This window comes from Salmo salar, chromosome ssa11, assembly GCF_905237065.1.
Source record: "Salmo salar chromosome ssa11, Ssal_v3.1, whole genome shotgun sequence".
In the NCBI taxonomy this organism is placed as follows: Eukaryota; Metazoa; Chordata; class Actinopteri; order Salmoniformes; family Salmonidae; genus Salmo; species Salmo salar.
In genome coordinates, this window is record NC_059452.1 from 26613457 (window position 1) to 26632942 (window position 19486).

At 41.2% G+C, this 19486-nt stretch overlaps 3 protein-coding genes across 8 annotated transcripts in view; all 3 read left to right on the top strand.

Annotated features, from left to right (window-relative positions):
- The first annotated feature begins 101 nt into the window (after positions 1–101).
- On the top strand, positions 102–9933 carry LOC106562357 (zinc finger protein 143). 4 transcript variants are annotated; one of them, XM_014127185.1, is made up of 16 exons: positions 103–215; positions 1062–1174; positions 1309–1398; positions 1633–1728; positions 1898–2023; positions 2536–2729; positions 2852–2917; positions 2993–3106; positions 3229–3304; positions 3544–3669; positions 3861–4040; positions 4152–4379; positions 5188–5333; positions 8292–8447; positions 8701–8802; positions 9468–9933. In XM_014127185.1, exons 2-16 carry the CDS (start codon positions 1069–1071, stop codon positions 9546–9548), a joined length of 1887 nt encoding a protein of 628 aa, XP_013982660.1. In that variant the 5' UTR covers positions 103–215; positions 1062–1068; the 3' UTR covers positions 9549–9933. The 4 variants fall into 4 exon arrangements, with proteins under 4 accessions (XP_045545239.1, XP_045545240.1, XP_013982660.1 ...); XM_014127186.2 differs by having other exon boundaries at positions 1645–1728; XM_045689283.1 differs by having other exon boundaries at positions 102–215; positions 2852–3106.
- A 546-nt stretch (positions 9934–10479) lies between these two features.
- LOC100380819 (WEE1 homolog (S. pombe)) lies at positions 10480–17791 on the top strand. 2 transcript variants are annotated; one of them, XM_014127162.1, is made up of 10 exons: positions 10480–11390; positions 11712–11929; positions 12451–12517; positions 14683–14855; positions 14970–15238; positions 15329–15418; positions 15540–15625; positions 15714–15884; positions 16100–16245; positions 16480–17791. In XM_014127162.1, exons 1-10 carry the CDS (start codon positions 10923–10925, stop codon positions 16631–16633), a joined length of 1842 nt encoding a protein of 613 aa, XP_013982637.1. In that variant the 5' UTR covers positions 10480–10922; the 3' UTR covers positions 16634–17791. The 2 variants fall into 2 exon arrangements, with proteins under 2 accessions (XP_013982637.1, NP_001167412.1); NM_001173941.1 differs by having other exon boundaries at positions 10507–11390; positions 15714–16245; positions 16480–17787.
- Positions 17792–18128: 337 nt separating this feature from the next.
- Positions 18129–19486, top strand: part of LOC106562355 (switch-associated protein 70) — a 32170-nt gene continuing 30812 nt past the window's right edge. The window contains exon 1 of one of the 2 annotated variants that reach the window (XM_014127182.2): positions 18129–18300. In XM_014127182.2, coding sequence (XP_013982657.1) covers positions 18202–18300 — 99 coding nt within the window. In that variant the 5' untranslated portion in view covers positions 18129–18201. The remainder of the gene's footprint in view (positions 18301–19486) is intronic. The other variant, XM_014127183.2, reaches the window with a different exon arrangement.

Here is a 19486-nt window from a genome sequence, read left to right on the forward strand (position 1 = left end):
AGAATGAGAAGAATGAATGGCTATGGGAGGTCACTAGTCAATGATTGAAATTACTTTGAACCAATGAGATTACTAGAAGCTTGCGTGACTGAAATATTTGCCAATCATCGGGGCAAGTGCTATCTTTGTACATGTTCCAGGGTGTGCGCACAGGAGAACATTTCCTGCCCTGATGCATGGTGGTCGAACCGAAGGGATTGTTGGAAATTTTAGAGGTTCGTATAAATGTGGTTTTACCCAGTGTGCCTTTCTACAGCCATATCCAGTTTGGGAGACGGAAGGGCATATCTGTGCTCGCCGTTTGATATGAGAAATATACTCCATTAAACCATAGTTTAAATCATGTATTGTCTAAAAAAATATATATAATTCGCTAGCCCACATGCTAATTTGCACTAGCAAATGATTTGTCCGCGCTCTTCACACTACTAACTGCTGCCTGCTAACTAGTTAACGTTAGCAGTTCGTTTAAGAGGCTAATTTATAAACTCGATTTCCCCATTGACTGTTTCTTTAGCTAACTAAATTGCCTTTTCTCAACATTAACTAGTTTGCTAGTACATACATGAATGACTAGCTAGCTAACTTAGCTAACGTTAGTGAAATGATCACCGAGTGTCGGTTAGCTAACGTTAATCGAACAAACTGTTCTCAGCTAACGCTAGCTAGTTAACGTTTGTCTAATTTAGTTCGTTACATATAGCTAGCTAGGTATAGGTAACGAAGATACCAATCACATTCATAGTTGATACGGTAACGTTATGCCCTATCAAGTTCCATCCAACTTGGCAACAACATGAACTGTTGAATCTGCGCTGCTCCTATCAACTGTTGTACAACATGTCAGCTGGAAGCAGCTAGACGTTTGATTTGTATTATTAGTGTACATATGATCTAGTAATGCAACAGACACTGCTACCCAATTGAATAAAGTGGGTCTAGTCGCATCCATAAATTATTTTTGTGCATCTGACTAGAAGAGTTGTATGGAAAGTGACTGACTGCACCCAATGCAGCCACACATACAGTGAATTTAACTTATGTGTGTGTTCGTCTGGCAGAGCGACAATGCTGTTGGCTCAGATTAACCGGGACTCCCAGGGCATTGCAGAGTTTCAAAATGCAGGTGGAGACTCTCAGCAGGTCACCCTCTGTTTGGCAGAGGCTGTTTCAGGTGAGTTCATCCATGCCTTTCCATTTATCGGTGGGGATTCTGCCAAGTTTCCAGCAAAGCAAAAAGTTACTTACACATGCTGTTATACATCTAGAGCCAGTTTGTTTCCCCCTTGTGTCATTTGTGTTCAAAAGATGGTGATCAAATGGACATGGACACTGTGAGTTTACAGGCTGTGACCCTTGCAGATGGCTCTACAGCTTACATACAGCACAACCCTAAAGGTAACTCAAATGTCAATCATCTCCATAAACATACAGTAATGGAAAGTGGCCACGAAGGTATTGGCTTGACTAACAGTGAACACTACCCCATAAAGTAACCCCCCAAACGGTCTGACCATGTAGAAAGAGTTGCTAACCTTGCTTGGCGAAGTCATTACAGATTTCTTCTTTCTATTGATTATTAGCATGATTTAGTCCATTATTTGATGAGAGCAGTCTGATTGAAGAGTGCAGTCTCCATTTCAGATGGCAAGTTCATGGATGGACAGGTCATTCAGCTGGAGGATGGATCTACTGCATATGTCCAACATGTATCAATGCCAAGAGCAGGTCTGTTTTCCTCTTAGCAATGTTAATTATTGCTGTGTTTTAATGAATCATTGCTTATTTTGTTTTTAATTTAGGCATTTTGCTTATGTCACTATTCACTTTAAGATTAAACTGTGTTGTGATGGGAAAAGTAATATAATATCAATATTTCCCAATTTTTGCTTATCAGAGGAGGCCAACAGGTGGACAGGATCCCCTTTGTGTGATGTAATTGGAGGTGATGGTCTGAGACTTGAGGATGGTCAGGCTGTGCAGCTGGAAGATGGCACAACGGCTTACATCCACACACCAAAAGGTTTGTCTCAATCTTAAAGCTGCAACATGTAGCCTTTTGGGTGACCTGACCAAATTCACATAGAAATGTGAGTCATAGATCTGTCATTTCTCATTGAAAGCAAGTCTAATAAGTGGTAAATCTGTTCTATGTTCATTTTTTCTATGCTTCCTGGTCTTTAGTTTTTGCATCTTTTACTTTCGGTTTTGTACACATGCTTCAAACAGCTGAAAATACAATGTTTTTGGTTATTGAAATTATATTTCAGAGATTAAGCTGGATCAGTGATTCTCTACATTGCTTCTTTTGTCACATAAACTGAAATTAAGCAAATGTAATAATTTTAGCAAGTAGGAAATGGTGGAGTTATTTCTGCATATTGCATCTTTTTAAGATTGTTGTAATCCCTTTGTCAATAAATGTGTTTGTACACAGTGTTTCAATTTTTTTCAGGAGAAATTTGGATGGGTAAATTAAAAATTAAAACAACTTTTTGCCAGAGGGTAATACATTTCAATGAAACTCCCTCACAGATACATATGACCAGAATACCCTGCAGGCTGTTCAGCTGGAGGATGGCACCACAGCTTACATCCAGCACACAGTGCAGATGCCCCAGACCAACACCATCCTGGCCATCCAGGCAGATGGAACCGTGTCAGACCTGAACGCTGATGGAACCCTCGACCAAGAGACCATCAACGTGCTGGAACAATACACCGCTAAGGTAGTTTGCTATTGACATTGTATCTTAACAGCTCATCAACTCAGCAGTATATGCAATTTTCAAATACCTTATCTGTTTGAGGTAAAATGGTCACTGGTTATTTCCCCCTTTTGTTTTCTCAGGTGGAAGCTGATGATGTCAACTCCGTACTGATGAGAGCTGAGCAAGATTGTGGTGTGCAGATGCAGGTACTATACTTCTCATGTTTATCTATGTCATATCATATTTACCAGCAGCTTACATTGGATACATATTTCTTTCAGATTGTGCTTCAAAGGCAGAGTGGTCGTAGTTCTAGGGAGCAGCCGACAGAGAAATCTTTCCGCTGTGACTATGAGGGCTGTGGGAAACTCTACACAACAGCACACCATCTGAAGGTAAAGCACACTCACTCCCTGAAGATGACTTGGGTTCTTGAATGTAGAATGAGTCAGACTCAACTGTTCCAAATGACTAATCTGTTAATCTTGTTTGATTTGCTCTTTTCTGCCCTCTGCAGGTACATGAGAGGTACCACACAGGTGACCGGCCATATCTGTGTGATCATCTGGGCTGTGGAAAGAAGTTTGCTACAGGTAATAAACGACCTTCAGACTAATGCAAAGGTCCATAATCCTTTGAGATATGAAGCGGAGGGGCTCTAGGCATAAGTCACTGTAACCTTGTTGTTGAAATGGCTAAGGAGATATCAGTTTCCTCAGTTTGAACAATTCCTCATTATCTGAACAATGTTGGTCAGTGTGACTGTGAACCATTAAACATACAGCACATGTTTCCAACTCAGCAAAATGTGTTGTATTTTTTTCCCCAAAAGGGTATGGCTTGAAAAGCCACATCAGGACACACACTGGTGAGAAGCCTTATCGCTGCCAGGAAGTGCACTGTGCAAAGTCGTTCAAGACGTCAGGTGACCTCCAAAAGCACATCAGAACCCACACAGGTACAAAACTTGTCCAGAGTCAGACTTATACCTAGTCTTATCCCTACATATGCAATCTACAGTGTACAACTAGTTTTTATTTTTGCCCTCGGATTTGGATTAGAAATCATGTGATCATGCTGTTTATAAATTATCTCAACCATGAACTTGAAGAGGTCTTGAACAAGCTCATCATCCCCTCTGTACTGTAGGAGAGAAGCCATTCTTGTGCCCGTTTGAGGGGTGCGGGAGATCGTTTACTACCTCTAACATCAGGAAGGTGCACATTCGCACACACACAGGGGAGCGGCCTTACTACTGTGCAGAGCCTGGCTGTGGGCGAGCCTTCGCCAGTGCCACCAACTATAAGAACCATGTGAGGATCCACACAGGTATGTAGTCCTTGTGTTTCTCTTTATGTTAAACGTCACACAACAACATTATTCAGTCCTTTTGTAGTGTGGCCTTTTACAGTGTTATTAATGAAATTGATGTATTTACAGGAGAGAAGCCTTACGTATGCACAGTCCCAGGCTGTGACAAGCGGTTCACAGAGTACTCCAGCCTTTACAAACACCACGTTGTCCACACACCATGCAAGCCCTACAACTGCAACCACTGTGGGAAGACCTACAAGCAGATCTCCACCCTGGCCATGCACAAACGCACAGCGCATAACGTCACAGAGCCCATTGAGGAAGAGCAGGAGGCCTACTATGAACCCCCGACAGGTCAGGCTTGGAAGTCAACACCACCTTACACAGATGTATTAGTCATCAATGGATGACTTCATCTTATTTGTCTTTCCTCTCCTCTGTTTTTGGGGGAGGAGAAAAAAAAGAACCCAACCTATGTGTACGAAGGTGTAACTAGTGGTGACCTAATAACCATAAAACATACAGGTAACTGCCAAAACAAAGGAAATGCCAACATAGTGTCGTAATAGGATGTTGGGCCGCCAGAACCGCTTAAATGCGCCTTGGCATACAAGTTTCTGGAACTCTATTTGAGGGATGTGACACCATTCTTCCATGAGAAATTCCATAATTTGGTGTTTTGTTGATGGTGGTGGAAAACGCTGTCTCAGGTGCCGCTCCAGAATCTCCCATAAGTTTACAATTTGATTGAGATCTGTTGACTGAGACACACACCCTTTAAACCCCCTATGCTCCTTTGAGACCCCTCTTTCAAAGTCACTGAGTTCTCTTCTAGCCATGGTAGCCAAAATAATGAGCATCTGGGCATTTTTATACATGACCCCTCAGAATGATGGGATGTTTTTTAATTGCTTATTTAACTCACGAACCACACCTTTGTGGAAGAACCTGCTTTCAATATACTGTATCCCTAATTTACTCAAGCGTTTGCTTTTGTTTTGGCAGTTACCTGTAGATTACCTCTGAAGTCTGACGTATACCTCTGTTTAAAGGTTGACTCTCGATGAATCACTGACTGCTGTTATGCCCTTATCAGGACTGCAACCAGAGTAATGACTGAGTCACGAGACGATAATTGAGAAATGTCATTGTTGTGATTCAGAGGCCATAGATGATCCCTCAGTGAATTTTGCCCCGGTTGAGGAGGAGGAAGAGGAGGAGGAGTCCTGTTCGGAACAGATGACTGAGACTGAGGCCATGGTTCAGCAGCATGTGCAGCTCATAACACACCCGGATGGAACTCAACAGGTTAGTATAAAATAAATGGAGTCTTCACACTCATTTAATTTCACCGGAAGTGTACCACACCCATATTTATAGACGCTGGACAAGCATCAATTAGAGCAGTCTATATACATATTTAAGTTGAAAGGGGATATTTTTTTTGTATATACACACACACACACACACACACACACACACACACACAGACATACAGTGCATTTGGAAAGTATTCAGACCCGTTGACTTTTTCCACATTTTGTTACGTTACAGCCTTATTCTAAAATGGATTAAATAGTTTTTTTTGTCTCCTCAATCTACACACAATACCCCATAATGACAAAGCAAAAACTATTTTTTTGAAATCTAAAAAACAACTGATATATTACATTTACATAAATATTCAGACTCAGTACTTTGTTGAAGCACCTTTGGCAGTGATTACAGCCTTGAGTCTTAAGTATGACGCTACAAGCTTGGCACACCTGTATTTGGGGAGTTCTTCCAATTCTACTCTGCAGATCCTCTCAAGCTCTGTCAGGTTGGATGGGGTGCGTTGCTGTACAGCTATTTTCAGGTCAGTCCAGAGATGTTCGATCGGGTTGAAGTCCGGTCTCTGGCTGGGCCACTCAAGGACATTCAGAGACTCCTGAGTTGTCTTGGCTGTGTGCTAAGGGTTGTTGGAAGATTAACTCTTTTAAAAATATATATATTTTATTTAACCTTTTATTTTACTAGGTAAGTCAGTTAAGAACAAATTCTTATTTACAATGACGGCCAAACCCTAACCCGGACGATGCTGGGCCACTTGTGCACCGCCCTATGGGACTCCCAATCACGGCCGGTTGTGATACAACCTGGAAACAAAACAGGGTCTATAGTGACGCCTCTAGCACTGAGATGCAGTGCCTTAGACCGCTGCACCACTCGGCAGCCCTGGGGAAGGTTTTCATCAAGGATCTCTCTGTACTTTGCTCGGTTCACCTTCGCGTCGGTCCTGACTTGTCTCCCAGTCCATGCTGCTAAAAAACATGCCCACAGCATGATGATGCCACCACCATGCTTCACCGTAGGGATGGTGCCAGGTTTCTTCCAGATGTGATGCTTGGCATTCAGGTCAAAGAGTTCAATCTTGATTTCATCAGACCAGAGAATCTTGTTTCTCATGGTCTGAGAGTCTTTTGGTGCCTTTTGGCAAACTCCAAGCGGGCTGTCATGGAAACCACTCCTTAGTACATTTTACATTTTAGTCATTTAGCAGACGCTCTTATCCAGAGCGACTTACAGTAGTGAATGCATACATTTCATTTCATGCATTTTTTTGTACTGGCCCCCCGTGGGAATCGAACCCACAACCCTGGTGTTGCACACACCATGCTGGCGTTGCAAACACCATGCTCTACCAACTGAGCCACAGGGAAGACGTAGTAAAAGGCACCTCTGGCCACTCTACCATAAAGGCCTGATTGGTGGAGTGCTGCAGAGATGGTTGTCCTTCTGAAAGGTTCTCCCGTCTCTACAGAGGAACTCTAGAGCTCTGTCAGTGGCCATCGGGTTCTTGGTCATCTCCCTGACCAAGGCCCTTCTCCCCGACTGCTCAGGAAGAGTCTTGGTGGTTCCAAACTTCGCCCATTTAAGAATTATGGAGGCCACTGTGTTCTTTGGGACCTTCAATGCTGCAGAAATGTTTAGGTACCCTTCCCCAGATCTGTGCCTCGACACAATCCTGTCTCGGAGCTCAATGGACAATTCCTTCGACCTCATGGCTTGGATTTTGTTTTGACATGCACTGTCAACTGTGGGACCTTATATGTAGATGGGTGTGTGCCTTTCCAAATCATGTCCAATCAATTGAATTTACCACAGGTGGACTTCAGTCAAGTTATAGAAACATCTCAAGGATGATCAATGGAAACAGGATGCACCTGAGCTCAATTTGGAGTCGCATAGCAAAGGGTCTGAATACTTGTATGAATAAGGTATTTCTGTTATTTTTAATACATTTGCAAACATTTCTAAACCTGTTTTCGCTTTGTCATTATGGGGAATTGTGTGTAGGTTGCTAAGGATTTATTTGTTTATCCATTTTAGCGTAACAAAGTGTGGAAAAGTCAAGGGGTCTGAATACTTTCTGAAGGCACTGTATAGATATTTATTGATTGAATATTATAACTGCGAAGACATTTATATCAGGTAGACAAAACGTATGTTAATACCCAACAGTAGTTGTCATAATAAAAAATGAATCAGATGGCATTCACAGGAAATGGCTTAAAGGATGGAAACGTTTGTGAATAAAGGTGTGTGGTGGAGCTTATGCAGGCTCTATTTATTTTATACCTAGTTTTTTTTCGGCCATGCACCCCACTGAAGGATGTGCATTTGATCACACTTCACAACCCAACAGGTTAGCAAATACTGAACTAGAATGAGCATATTCCTTCTATTTCTATGTTAGCAACCTCTCTTAATGTCTCAACAACCCCCTTTATCCCCCTACATCTGCACATCTCTATACCCATGGCACCATACACTGGGTATGTTTACATGCACGCTAATAACTAAACATGAAACTGATTATGACAGAGGGCCAAGTATGGCATTAGTCGTGTAAACACCTAACTATGCTTATCTTAATCGGTGTATGGTCATAATCGAAATAAGCATATGCAAATTAAAACACCTGGTTTTTGAATGATTAGGACATGTAAACAGCTCAATCGGCATTCCAGCAATGTATTTGATCTGCGCATGTGCCAGTACTGCAAACCTCTCTCTTATGAGCGAGTGAAGTGAGTTTGGAAAAACTGAAAGTATGCATCTTAAATAGTTTTCACATACAAACACTATACATTGAGTGTACACAACATTAAGAACACCTTCCTAATATTGTTCCCCCCTTACCCTCAGAACAGCCTCAATTCGTTGGGCAAGGACTAAGATGTATAGTGTATGATAAAATGTTACTTGCCTTTTCATTCCCAGGTCAGTATCTCGCAGGCTGACATGCAGGCGTTGGGAAACACAATTACCATGGTAACCAGTGATGGCACCACCTTCACGGTTCCTTCCCATGAAATGCTTAATGCAGATGGAACACATTCAGTCACCATGGTAGCAGCAGATGGTACAGAAGAGCAGGTGAGTTTTACTAAAACTTTACTACCATGAGCTGAAATCCCCAAATGTGTCCCTGTGTTTAGTTCTGTTCGATACCTTAACAGTGACAGAACTAGGATGATGACTAGTGATTCTATTTCTATCAACACGCCCACAGCAAACACCAATAGAACTGGGTACTTTCCACTTAATGGGAAAACCCCCTCTTCAGACTTGTGATGCGTTTTGGACTTTAGGTCTTAATACGTTTTGGACCTCTTTTTTCCCCCCCCAGGTGGCCATTGATTTGGCCTCCTTTCAGGGCATGCAGACAGAGGAGGGGGTTCACCCTGTCACTCTGTTAGCCACCTCAAACGGCACACAGATCGCTGTCCAGGTAGGGGACTCTCTCTGACACAAAACACCACATATTGCAACTTGAGACAAGCAGGGCACACAATATATTCCCATTGGATGCTGAGAAGCATAACGAGTTCAAATGACACTGCAGTAGCTTTAACAAACAGCTGTTTGTTAGCCTAACTCACAGCCTTATAAAGAAGTACAGTGCATTCTATTGTAGTCACTGAGCTGGCCTACAGCAGTGTGAATCTGAGATCAGTCCTCTTTTTTGTATTGACCATCACTAAGGGTCCTATTCAGTCTTGAGGTACACATGTTTTAGGAACTCTGCACCTCTCCTGTCTATTCCAAAGACTGCTGACTATTCCTGACAAATCCATTGGTAAATAGAAACAATAACATTCAGGTATTCAATGATCACCTCAGTCATTCCATTGTGATGTTAATACGAGGTGTTTTAAGTAAATAAGGTTAGTCTTGACTCATCCCTGTAGACTCCAGTCAGTTTGATATGTAGGTTGGCTTCCCTCTGACGTCTACATGAGCTACTGTTTACTGCAATGGGAGGATCCTTAGTTTTTAAACTATCTAATGACAAGAGATTTTGTATTATGTTACTTACACCTGATCACACCATCAATTTTGCATAAATAATATTATGTTTTCTCACTGTGTGATTTCAACCTTTCTGTTTCTTAGCTCAGTGAACAACCTTCACTCGAAGAAGCCATCAGGATAGCATCAAGAATACAACAAGGAGAGATGGGATTGGATGATTAGATAAGCCTTTCAGTACTATGACTTCTATTGAAATATTTGATGAGAACAAGATCTATACATATTCTACAGTTTTCTGACTCAAGGGTATTGTTCTTAAATCAAACATGAAATTCTTTATTAAGATTTGTAAATAGACATTTTGATATGGCTGCACAAAGAGTCTGTAATGCTGAAACATCCATGAGTAAGATGTGTGTTTCTGCATGAATGAGATAAAGAAATGTAATGTGTTTTGGACTTTTCGTACCATTTTTCCATGTGTGAATATTGTATTCTGTGTATATACAGTAAATAGCCAATGTTTTGAATCCAGCATATATTTTAACTTTGAAAATGTACAAATAATGGATACACATTGGTTGTTAAATAAAGCAGTACAATTCTATATATTTTCACTAATTGTTTTTGTGATAATGTTGTGGATTTATCATCTGAAATCTACTTGATTACTTTGAAACAGGATATTTTTTAGTATTTTATTAAATTTATTTGTATGTGTAAGACCCAGTATTTGTTTAGAGCCATTTTAAGCACATGCTATAACACATATTTTACGTCATCAGCTCATACTATTATATGAGCAGTTGGACAATTCTTATCAATTTAAGATTTTTGGGAATATTGACTTTTTGTTAAATTCTTAATGATATACCAAGAAGCAATTTCATTAAGGATCGATGTCTCTTGTGAATGCTAGAAGATTAGCTGATAAGATCAAGGGCAATGAATTACTATACAGAACAATGGGGACTAATGTTGCCGACAAATTAATAAAACGCGTCAAAGGATAAAAAAGTTAAGATCCAAGGATTCAATTCTCGCCAAAGTGACGAGCATGTCAAAAATTAAATTAGTGACGTGAAACTTCGCTTCGAAGGATGTAACGCCCGCGTTTCAAACTTCAGGAATGTGTTCTCATTGGCTGAAGATTGGATGTTTTTTTTTTTAGATTGGAATAATTCTGCCAACGGTCGCGGGAAGCGGAGCAGTATTGGCAGAACAAATTGTGACAATATTTCGGGTAAACAAACAGTCGACTGGAGTATTTTCACAGCTAGACACAAGTACTAAATTCGTTTTTTTGTAGTAAATAAGCGCTCAGCATAATATTGTGTTTTCCGGTACGGTGTGCTCCTCATGGGACGAAGCTAACGCGTTACCTGCTACTGTAGCTAGCTAACCGTTTTAACGTATTTGCAAAGTTTAGTGAGCGAACGTTAGCTAATTTATTTAGGCACGTCATTTTGGATTACAAATTGACTCAAGATTGTATCGCCATGGGCACACATGTCAAGCTACTCGGGATAATTTGAAAACGATTTGGCTAGCTAGCCACATTTACGTTATAGCCAACTTTACTGCGCCTGGGAAGTGATGAGTTTCAGTTGCCGAATGTTCATCGGTACGTCCCCGAAAATGGGACCTATTCGACAGAGACTAGACTTCAACCAGAGTGACGGAGAGGACGATGGCAACAACAGCATTGGAGCCGAGTCGAGTCTCGCCGAAATGGACTCTCCAGTGCAATCGCCGAGACAGAACTCCTACTTAAACCAAGACGTCTGTAACAGCATCATGAAGACTGCTACCGCGGAGGATCGCGTTGAACATTGGGATGAGGAGGGATTTGGATGTCTTTTCCCCCTAAAATCACCAGGGACTGACTTGATGAAGGGGTCACTTTCTCCTAGAAAAGGGGCCCGGCCCTACTACAACAGCTCGTCCCCGGAATTTTCCTACAATCAGGAGGACGGGAGCTCTCCCATTCCCGGTTGTCCCGACACACCGCCCCATAAAACCTTCAGAAAACTCCGGCTATTTGATGTCCCCCACACACCTAAGGTTATCTACAGTAACATGTTATTTTTCTCAAATGATTCTACCAGAGCCACAATATAAGATCAAATTAACTTTTTAACATTTTCAGCCAGAGATAACCAGCCGCAGTGCAATATGACTGACTATTTCTGTCTTCAACATGTTTGAACATGAGAAGACTGAATAGTTTGATTATATTACCATTTGTTACAGGCAATGGGATAGTTGCGTTTACCCTGAATCATTGATCTCCTTGTGACTTGTTTTCCATATTTGTATTCATATGACCCTCACCAACCATACACGTTATTCTTATCTAATGCAATGTTTTGTTTTCTCTTTCAGAGTCTGTTGTCCAGAGCCAGGTCAGTGGCCACAGGATCCACCATCTGCCAGGTAGGAGTAGGTGTCAACATGAATGGGGACTCAACAGGAAGACCACACACAGACAGCAGGAGTACACAGGCACCCATGATCAACATCAATCCATTCACCCCTGACTCATTACTGATCCAGAGAGCAACGTTACAAAGGAACAACCGAAAGCGATCACAGAGGAATGAGTAAGAGAAGCACGTTATACTGATGTCATTATTTACCAGGTGTTAAATTGGGATTTTGTGGGTGTGGTGGGAGTGGGACTTCAGTTTCTACTGACCTCAAACAAACTCCATTTCCTCTTTATACTCTCCCATATCCAAAGGTAGTTGTGGAACTCTTGTCAGAACCATTTTATAAAACTCAAAAGTAGTTGCAGTTAGTGTTGTAAAGTAGATCAAATTTTACTACCTTGCCAAAACTCAAGTATCTTTTATGACTATACACAAAAAAGAAGCATGTTAGAATTGGGAGATTTGTATTTCTGTCAGTGGAAATGGAGCATGGCCTATTCTTAGTTGACAATAGATTCAGACATGCTTCTAGATCTAGAGTGTGCATTAAATCGGTTGACTATTGCATGCTTGTTGGCAGCAACCCAAAGCCACATGGTTACACTCAAAATGTGCACTTGTAGGGATTGTCTGCCCTCCAGTGGTTGGAATGCTATATAACACATTTTGTTTACTTTCCTTTGTCTCGAAAGCTCATGTGGAGAGGACATGGAAGCCAGTGATGCGGAGTGTGAAGAGGACATCCTTCCACCATCAAAGGTACATTTTTGTAATCACAAATATGTTTTACTTTTATAGTTGTTTATGGCAACTGCTTCGGCCTCCGACCGCAATGCACCACAGAGGGTAGTGCGTACGGCACAGTACATCACCGAGGCCAAGCTTCCTGCCATCCAGGACCTCTATACCAGGCGGTGTCAGAGAAAGGCCCTAAAAATTGTCAAAGACTCCAGACACCCTAGTCATAGACTGTACTCTCTGCTACTGCGCTGTACTGGCGTGCCAAGTCTAGGTCCAAGAGGCTTCTAAACAGCTTCTACCCCCAAGCCATAAGACTCCTGAACATCTAATCAAATGGCTACCCAGACTATTTGCATTGCCCCCCCCTCCCCCCTTTCTACGCTGCTGCTACTCTGTTAACCTCTTGGGGCTAGGTGGGACGCTAGCGTGCCACCTGTGGTGCACTCCATCAACAGCAGGTGCATTTCAAGAGCGGCAAATTTGAATCCAAATAAATGTCAAAATTCAAATTTTTCAAAAATACAACTATGTTACACCATTTGAAAGATAAACATCTCCTTAATCTAACCACGTTTTACGATTTCAAAAAGGTTTTACGGCGAAAGCATAAATTTAGAGTATGTTAGGACAGTACATTTACAAGAGTTGTGTGTAATGTTTTGTCAAGTCAAAGACAGGGTCACCAAAACCATAAAACCAGCTAAAATGATACACTAACCTTTTACAATCTCCATCAGATGACACTCCTAGGACATTATGTTAGACAATGCATGCATTTTTAGTTCTATCAAGTTCATATTTATATACAAAAACAGCGTTTTACTATGGCATTGATGTTGAGGAAATCGTTTCCCTCCAATAACCGGCAGTCAAGTCAGCGTCAGAAATTAAATAATTAAAATTAGAAAACATTGTTAAAATATTATATTGTCATTTAAAGAATTATAGATTTACATCTTTTGAACGCAATCAACTTGCCAGATTTAAAAATAACCTTACTGGGAAATCACACTTTGCAATAATCTGAGCACTGTGCCCAGAAAAATACGCGTTGCGATACAGACTAGACGTCATGTTGGGGAGATCTAAAATCGAAAATACTATGTAAATAATCCATTACCTTTGATTCTCTTCATCAGATGTCACTTCCAGGTATCACAGGTCCATAACGAATGTAGTTTTGTTCAAAAAAGCTCATCATTTATGTCCAAAAATCTCCGTCTCGTTAGCACATGATGTAAGCCAGCCGGACTTCTCGTCATGAACGAGGGGAAAAAATATATTTCCGTTCGTTCAAACATGTCAAACGTTGTATAGCATAAATCATTAGGGCCTTTTTAACCAGAACATGAATAATATTCAAGGTGGACGAATGCATAGCCTTTTATAACGTATTGGAACGAGGGTACCCAACATGAAGTAGCGCGCCAGGTGTCTAATGGGACATCACCGTTCCATGGCTCTTGTTCGGTCAGATCTCCCTCCAGAAGACTCAAAACACTTTGTAAAGGCTGGTGACATCTAGTGGAAGCAATAGGAAGTGCCAAAATATTCCTAAACCCCTGTGTTTTTCAATGGGATAGCTTTAAAGTCAATACAACACATCAGGTATCCACTTCCTGTCAGAAAATGTCTCAGGGTTTTGCCTGCCAAATGAGTTCTGTTATACTCACAGACACCATTCAAACAGTTTTGGAAACTTTAGAGTGTTTTCTATCCATATATAATAAGTATATGCATATTCTAGTTACTGGGTAGGATTAGTAACCAGATTAAATCGGGTACATTTTTTTTATCCAGACGTGCAAATGCTGCCCCCTAGACCCAACAGGTTAATATCTTTGCCTAGTCACTTTAATAACTCTACCTAGATGTTAATATTACCTCGACACCAGTGCCCCCTGCACATTGACTCTGTACAGGTACCCCCTGTATATAGTCCCGCTATTGTTATTTTCTGCTACTCTTTAATTATTTGTTCATATCTCGCACTTTTTGGGGGGGTATTTTCTTAACTGCATTGTTGGGTAAAGGCTTGTAAGTAAGTGTTTCACTGTAAGGTCTACACCTGTTGTATTCGGCGCATGTGACAAATAAAATTAGGGTTTGGTTTATTACACACACACTGCTACACACACTGTACTTTAGATACGTTTCTAAGCAACTCTGTCCTTTTCTTGCAGAGAATGACTCTTCTGGATAGCAACATGATATCAAGATATGCCACAGAGTTTCATGAGCTGGAGAAGATAGGATCTGGGGAGTTTGGCTCTGTCTTCAAATGTGTGAAAAGACTCGATGGCTGCATCTATGCCATCAAACGCTCAAAGAAGCCCCTCGCTGGATCTGTAGACGAGTAAGAGAATCCCTTGGATTTTGAAAAGCTGACAATCCAAGTGTAAATTTAAACGACTCGTTGACCTTAATGCTATGCCATTTTTGTGCTAATATTGTGTTCTGTTTTCCTCAGACAGAATGCACTCCGGGAGGTGTATGCCCACGCGGTCTTGGGACAGCACCCCCATGTGGTGAGGTACTACTCTGCCTGGTCAGAGGACGACCACATGCTCATTCAGAATGAGTACTGTAACGGCGGCACACTGGCAGACGTGGTCACAGAGAACTACAGAACCATGCGCTTCTTCTCTGAGCTGGACCTCAAGGACCTTCTCCTTCAGGTGGCCCGTGGACTGAAGTATATTCACTCCACCTCTCTGGTTCACATGGACATCAAGCCAAGTAAGTAGCTACAGTTTTGCATACAGCTCAGCTATTGAAATCATTTACAATATTTATGATTTAACACTTGCCGTGCTTTACTTTTCTCAGGCAACATCTTCTTATCCCGGAGGACTGTGGTGTGTGTCGATCAATTTGATGATGATGAAGGACCAAATACAAATGTTGTTTACAAAATAGGTACTTCAACAAAAACAAAAAAAATAGAAAACATCATGCAAATGAAACAAGCTAATAATTGAGTGTAGTTGTCAACCAGGCAGCCGGATTCTGATGTTTTGTTTTTGTATTTTTCCCTCAGGTGATCTTGGCCATGTGACCAGAATGGACAATCCTCAAGTTGAAGAAGGGGACAGCAGGTACCTGGCCAATGAAGTCTTACAAGAGGTAATTGGATAACTCCTCCCCATACCACCTCATTTGTTAAATTATCCAAAATCATGTGATTTAACAACTGAACCAATGTGTTTTTCAGGACTACAGAAACCTCACCAGGGCAGATATTTTTGCCCTAGCACTGACTGTGATCAGTGCCTCAGGAGCTGAACCACTCCCAACTAATGGTGACAAGTGGCATGACATCAGACAAGGAAAACTACCTGCGATACCTCAAGTGCTCTCACAGGAATTCCCAAGTTTGCTGAAGGTATGACTAGCAATGACCAGGGTTGCTTTCCAAATGGTACACTTTCCCTACATAGTGCGCATATTTGACCTGAGCCCTGGTCGAAAGTAGTGCACTATAAAGGGTTTAGGGTGCCATGTTTGGTGCAGTGCTTCATTCTGTAATGGTGGTTTGTGTGCAGGACAGGCAGTAGTAATAATGTTTAATTAGTGGTATTAATGTACTGTGTGCTGCAGTTGATGATCCACCCTGACCCTGCCAGTAGGCCGTCTGCCTCTTCCCTCACTAAGCACCCCGTCCTCCTCACTGCCTCCCGCATGAGCGCTGACCAGCTTCGTGTGGAACTCAACGCAGAGAAGTTCAAAAATGCACTACTGCAGAAGTACGTACCCTCTTCACTCTTCATATGTCATGTCTCCAGGCTTTCCTTCCTTTTTCATTTATCATATCGTAAGTAGGACTGTTAGGGATAATACTACCATATAGTGTTTGTTTTGTGAATAAATTATGTGATGCTACCAACTCTTTAATGATTCAGGAATCCTTTTCAGATGTAATTACTATTTTCTTGGTAGTTATGAATGGCTTCTCTAACAATGTATTTGTCCTCGTGCAGGGAGCTGAAGAAGGCCCAGCAGGCAAAAGTAGCCGCAGAGGAGAAGGTTCTGATCTCTGATAGGGTCCTGACGCGCTCCACCCTCCAGTCCAGCAGGAGCTCCAGGCTCATCGGCAAGAAGATGAACCGCTCAGTCAGCCTGACCATCTACTGAGCTGGCTAACTGCCAACCCAAATGGGCATCAGACAGGGTCGTATTCACTAGACACGACATGGGGGAAAAAACAGGCCAAAACGGAGTGGGACTACCTGAAATTGTCCAATTAGAAATGCTTGTTTTTTGTTGCAAAACTTTTTCCTACTGTGTGCTCTAGTGAATATGACCCTGGTTGCACTCACCAGTGAACTGGGCAGGCCTCCCATTCCAGACATGGAGAGATGGGCTTCAGAGTGTCAAAACCGACTATGATAGTTCTTACTGTTTGGCACAAGGAAAGGGTTAGTAAGACAATGGACAAAAATTATTTGACTAAAGAGTGAAAGGGTTGTTACCTTCCCAAGCACTTGGCATGTTCTGGCAATTTGTGTTAAATAACAAAGCCGATTTTTGTTTTTAATGAAATGTGGGCGCATGCTAGAACATTCTGTTGCCAGTGTGAGGGTTTGGGATGGTGTAATACAAATTTGCACCGTAGTCTGTTATACCTGATGTCAGGTACTGGAACTGGACCATTGACTAGGAATGATACAATGAGCACTTTGAACTTGCCTTATGCAAACTGTTTTGCTCAGTTGGTAGAACATGGCGCTTGTAATGCCAGGGTTGTCGGTTCGATTCTCACGGGGGACCAATACGAAAAAAGGTATGAAAATGTATGCACTCACTACTGTAAGTCGCTCTGGATAAGAGCGTCTGCTAAATGTCCTAATGCATACTGCTGCTATATATGTTGGTTTGTCTTGAACTTTAGTGGAGTTCAGTGAATTTATAAATTCCATTCAGATGTTTAGAATAGTTTCAGTAATCAATCTCTTCTGTAAAACATGGTGTTTCAATGTGTTGCATCTGTAATACATTTCCTATCTGAAGTTCATTATGTACTGAGTTGTGTACACTGATTGTTTAAGATGTTTTACTCATGTTAATGTTTCATGATGAGTCATCCAATCTGTGTAATGGGTTGGTCAAAGTGGATCATTGTGTCAAGCCCCTGTCATTTATTTTATATATGACGCATGGAGCCACTGGACAATTGTTTTAGTAAAGTCAGTATTTTAGGCTTGGACTTAACTTCTGTTCAAAACCTATTTACCGCTATTGGTTTCATGTTACTTGTTCCAATTTTAATAAATTCACTCCCGATAATATGGATGCCTTGGAACTGTCATGTTTGTGGATGGATGTTGCTGTAAAGACCGTGTTATCTAATGAAGATAAATTAGAGATGGTGGTCTTTCAGATTATACAGACAAACTTTGTTTCATATAGTTTATTGGAAATTGATCGTCTGTACCACTATGCAACAGACTTGTTCATTGTTGGGACATGTTTTTATTAAGCTATTATTTGTTACCAATTGACCATTTACTCATCACAATTGAATACTGATGAAAGTTCAACATGCTTCACAACTATGCGCTATGTAGTGCTACCATACAGTGATTGGGTGAAACCGTCTCAGTTTCCTGCTGCGACACTCGATCACGTGACTGTCTTATGTGTCAGTGTCTGAAAAAAGTTGCAGTTTTACTTTGACATCGAGCGCACCAGGGACTACGAACATGGGACTACTACGGGATGAATTTCTGAAGTCGATATGGCACGCATTCACAGCCTTGGACGTGGATCAAAGTGGGAAAGTGTCCAAATCACAGCTTAAGGTAGGCTTTAAAGCGTAGTTAGTAGGCCTACAGTATTATTTCATAATGAAGTAAAATTAACGATTGTTTGCTTTTTGATAAATTAACCTAAATCTAAATTAATTCTAACCGTGGAATATTTTCTCGTGTTGCTGATCCGAATATCAGACCCAAACAAAAGTTCTGATCAGTTGGAGAAAAAAAAGATTTGACCATGTATAATTCACTATACACTATACTTTTATGTGTTGCTTCGCTTCCCTCACATTAGGGAATTTTGTGTCAACTGCCAAGTGATAATTCAGTCGGCAACATCGACAGCAAAGTAAAGACAAACTTCTGCTGTCCCTCAACTCACAGGCTACTCAGTTTCTGCTTATATCAGTAGTATTTTCTCTTACTCATGTCTATGTCTAGCCTTTTCTCACAAAAACAGGAATAACAATGGTTCTATGGAAATAGCCTTTGTTGATTGACAGATACCCATGAATGTGGGACATGCATGCCTTGATGATAATCTTGCTTTACACGCGATATTCGGTCATTTGGACAGAATCTACAGTAAGAGTGTTGAGATTGTAAAAGGCAAGGGGCACTGCTTTGGAAGGCTAGGTCTTGTTTTCCTGTCTGGGTCTGTCTGTCTGCCTGGTGGTCTGTGTACCAGCCAGGCTCTGATGAAGACACTCCACTAAACATTTACCGACCTCAACGTCTTTTGGACGTATTTTTTTGGACCGTTTTTTTGGTGCTGTCTGGACTGACTGTATTTATTTGTGTGTGTTTTTTGGTGCAGTCCATACCGGTCTTGATTTCAACATCCAAGGACGTTGATTTTTGGTCCGGACTATACAACATCTGAACCAATCATAGACGTATATACATACTTTAGACATCCATAAAATAAGCATTTTCGATATCTGGAAATGTAGTCTTTTCACCTTTCATTTAGCACCCAAATTCCACCTGAGCTATTACAACACTGCATAGTGAACATCCTGACTGGCTGGGAAATGTTGTCAACCATCCATTATTATTTTTCAGACAGTCCAGTCTGTTCCGTTTGTCTAGATTATAGATGTTCATGAGTGGCTTGTTTATAAATATCATAAGATTTATTTTGATATATTTACTTCACTCTACATCTCAACAGGGACCTTTTCAACACACTATTTAAAAATGTTTCCAGGAAGGATCAGAACTAATGCTT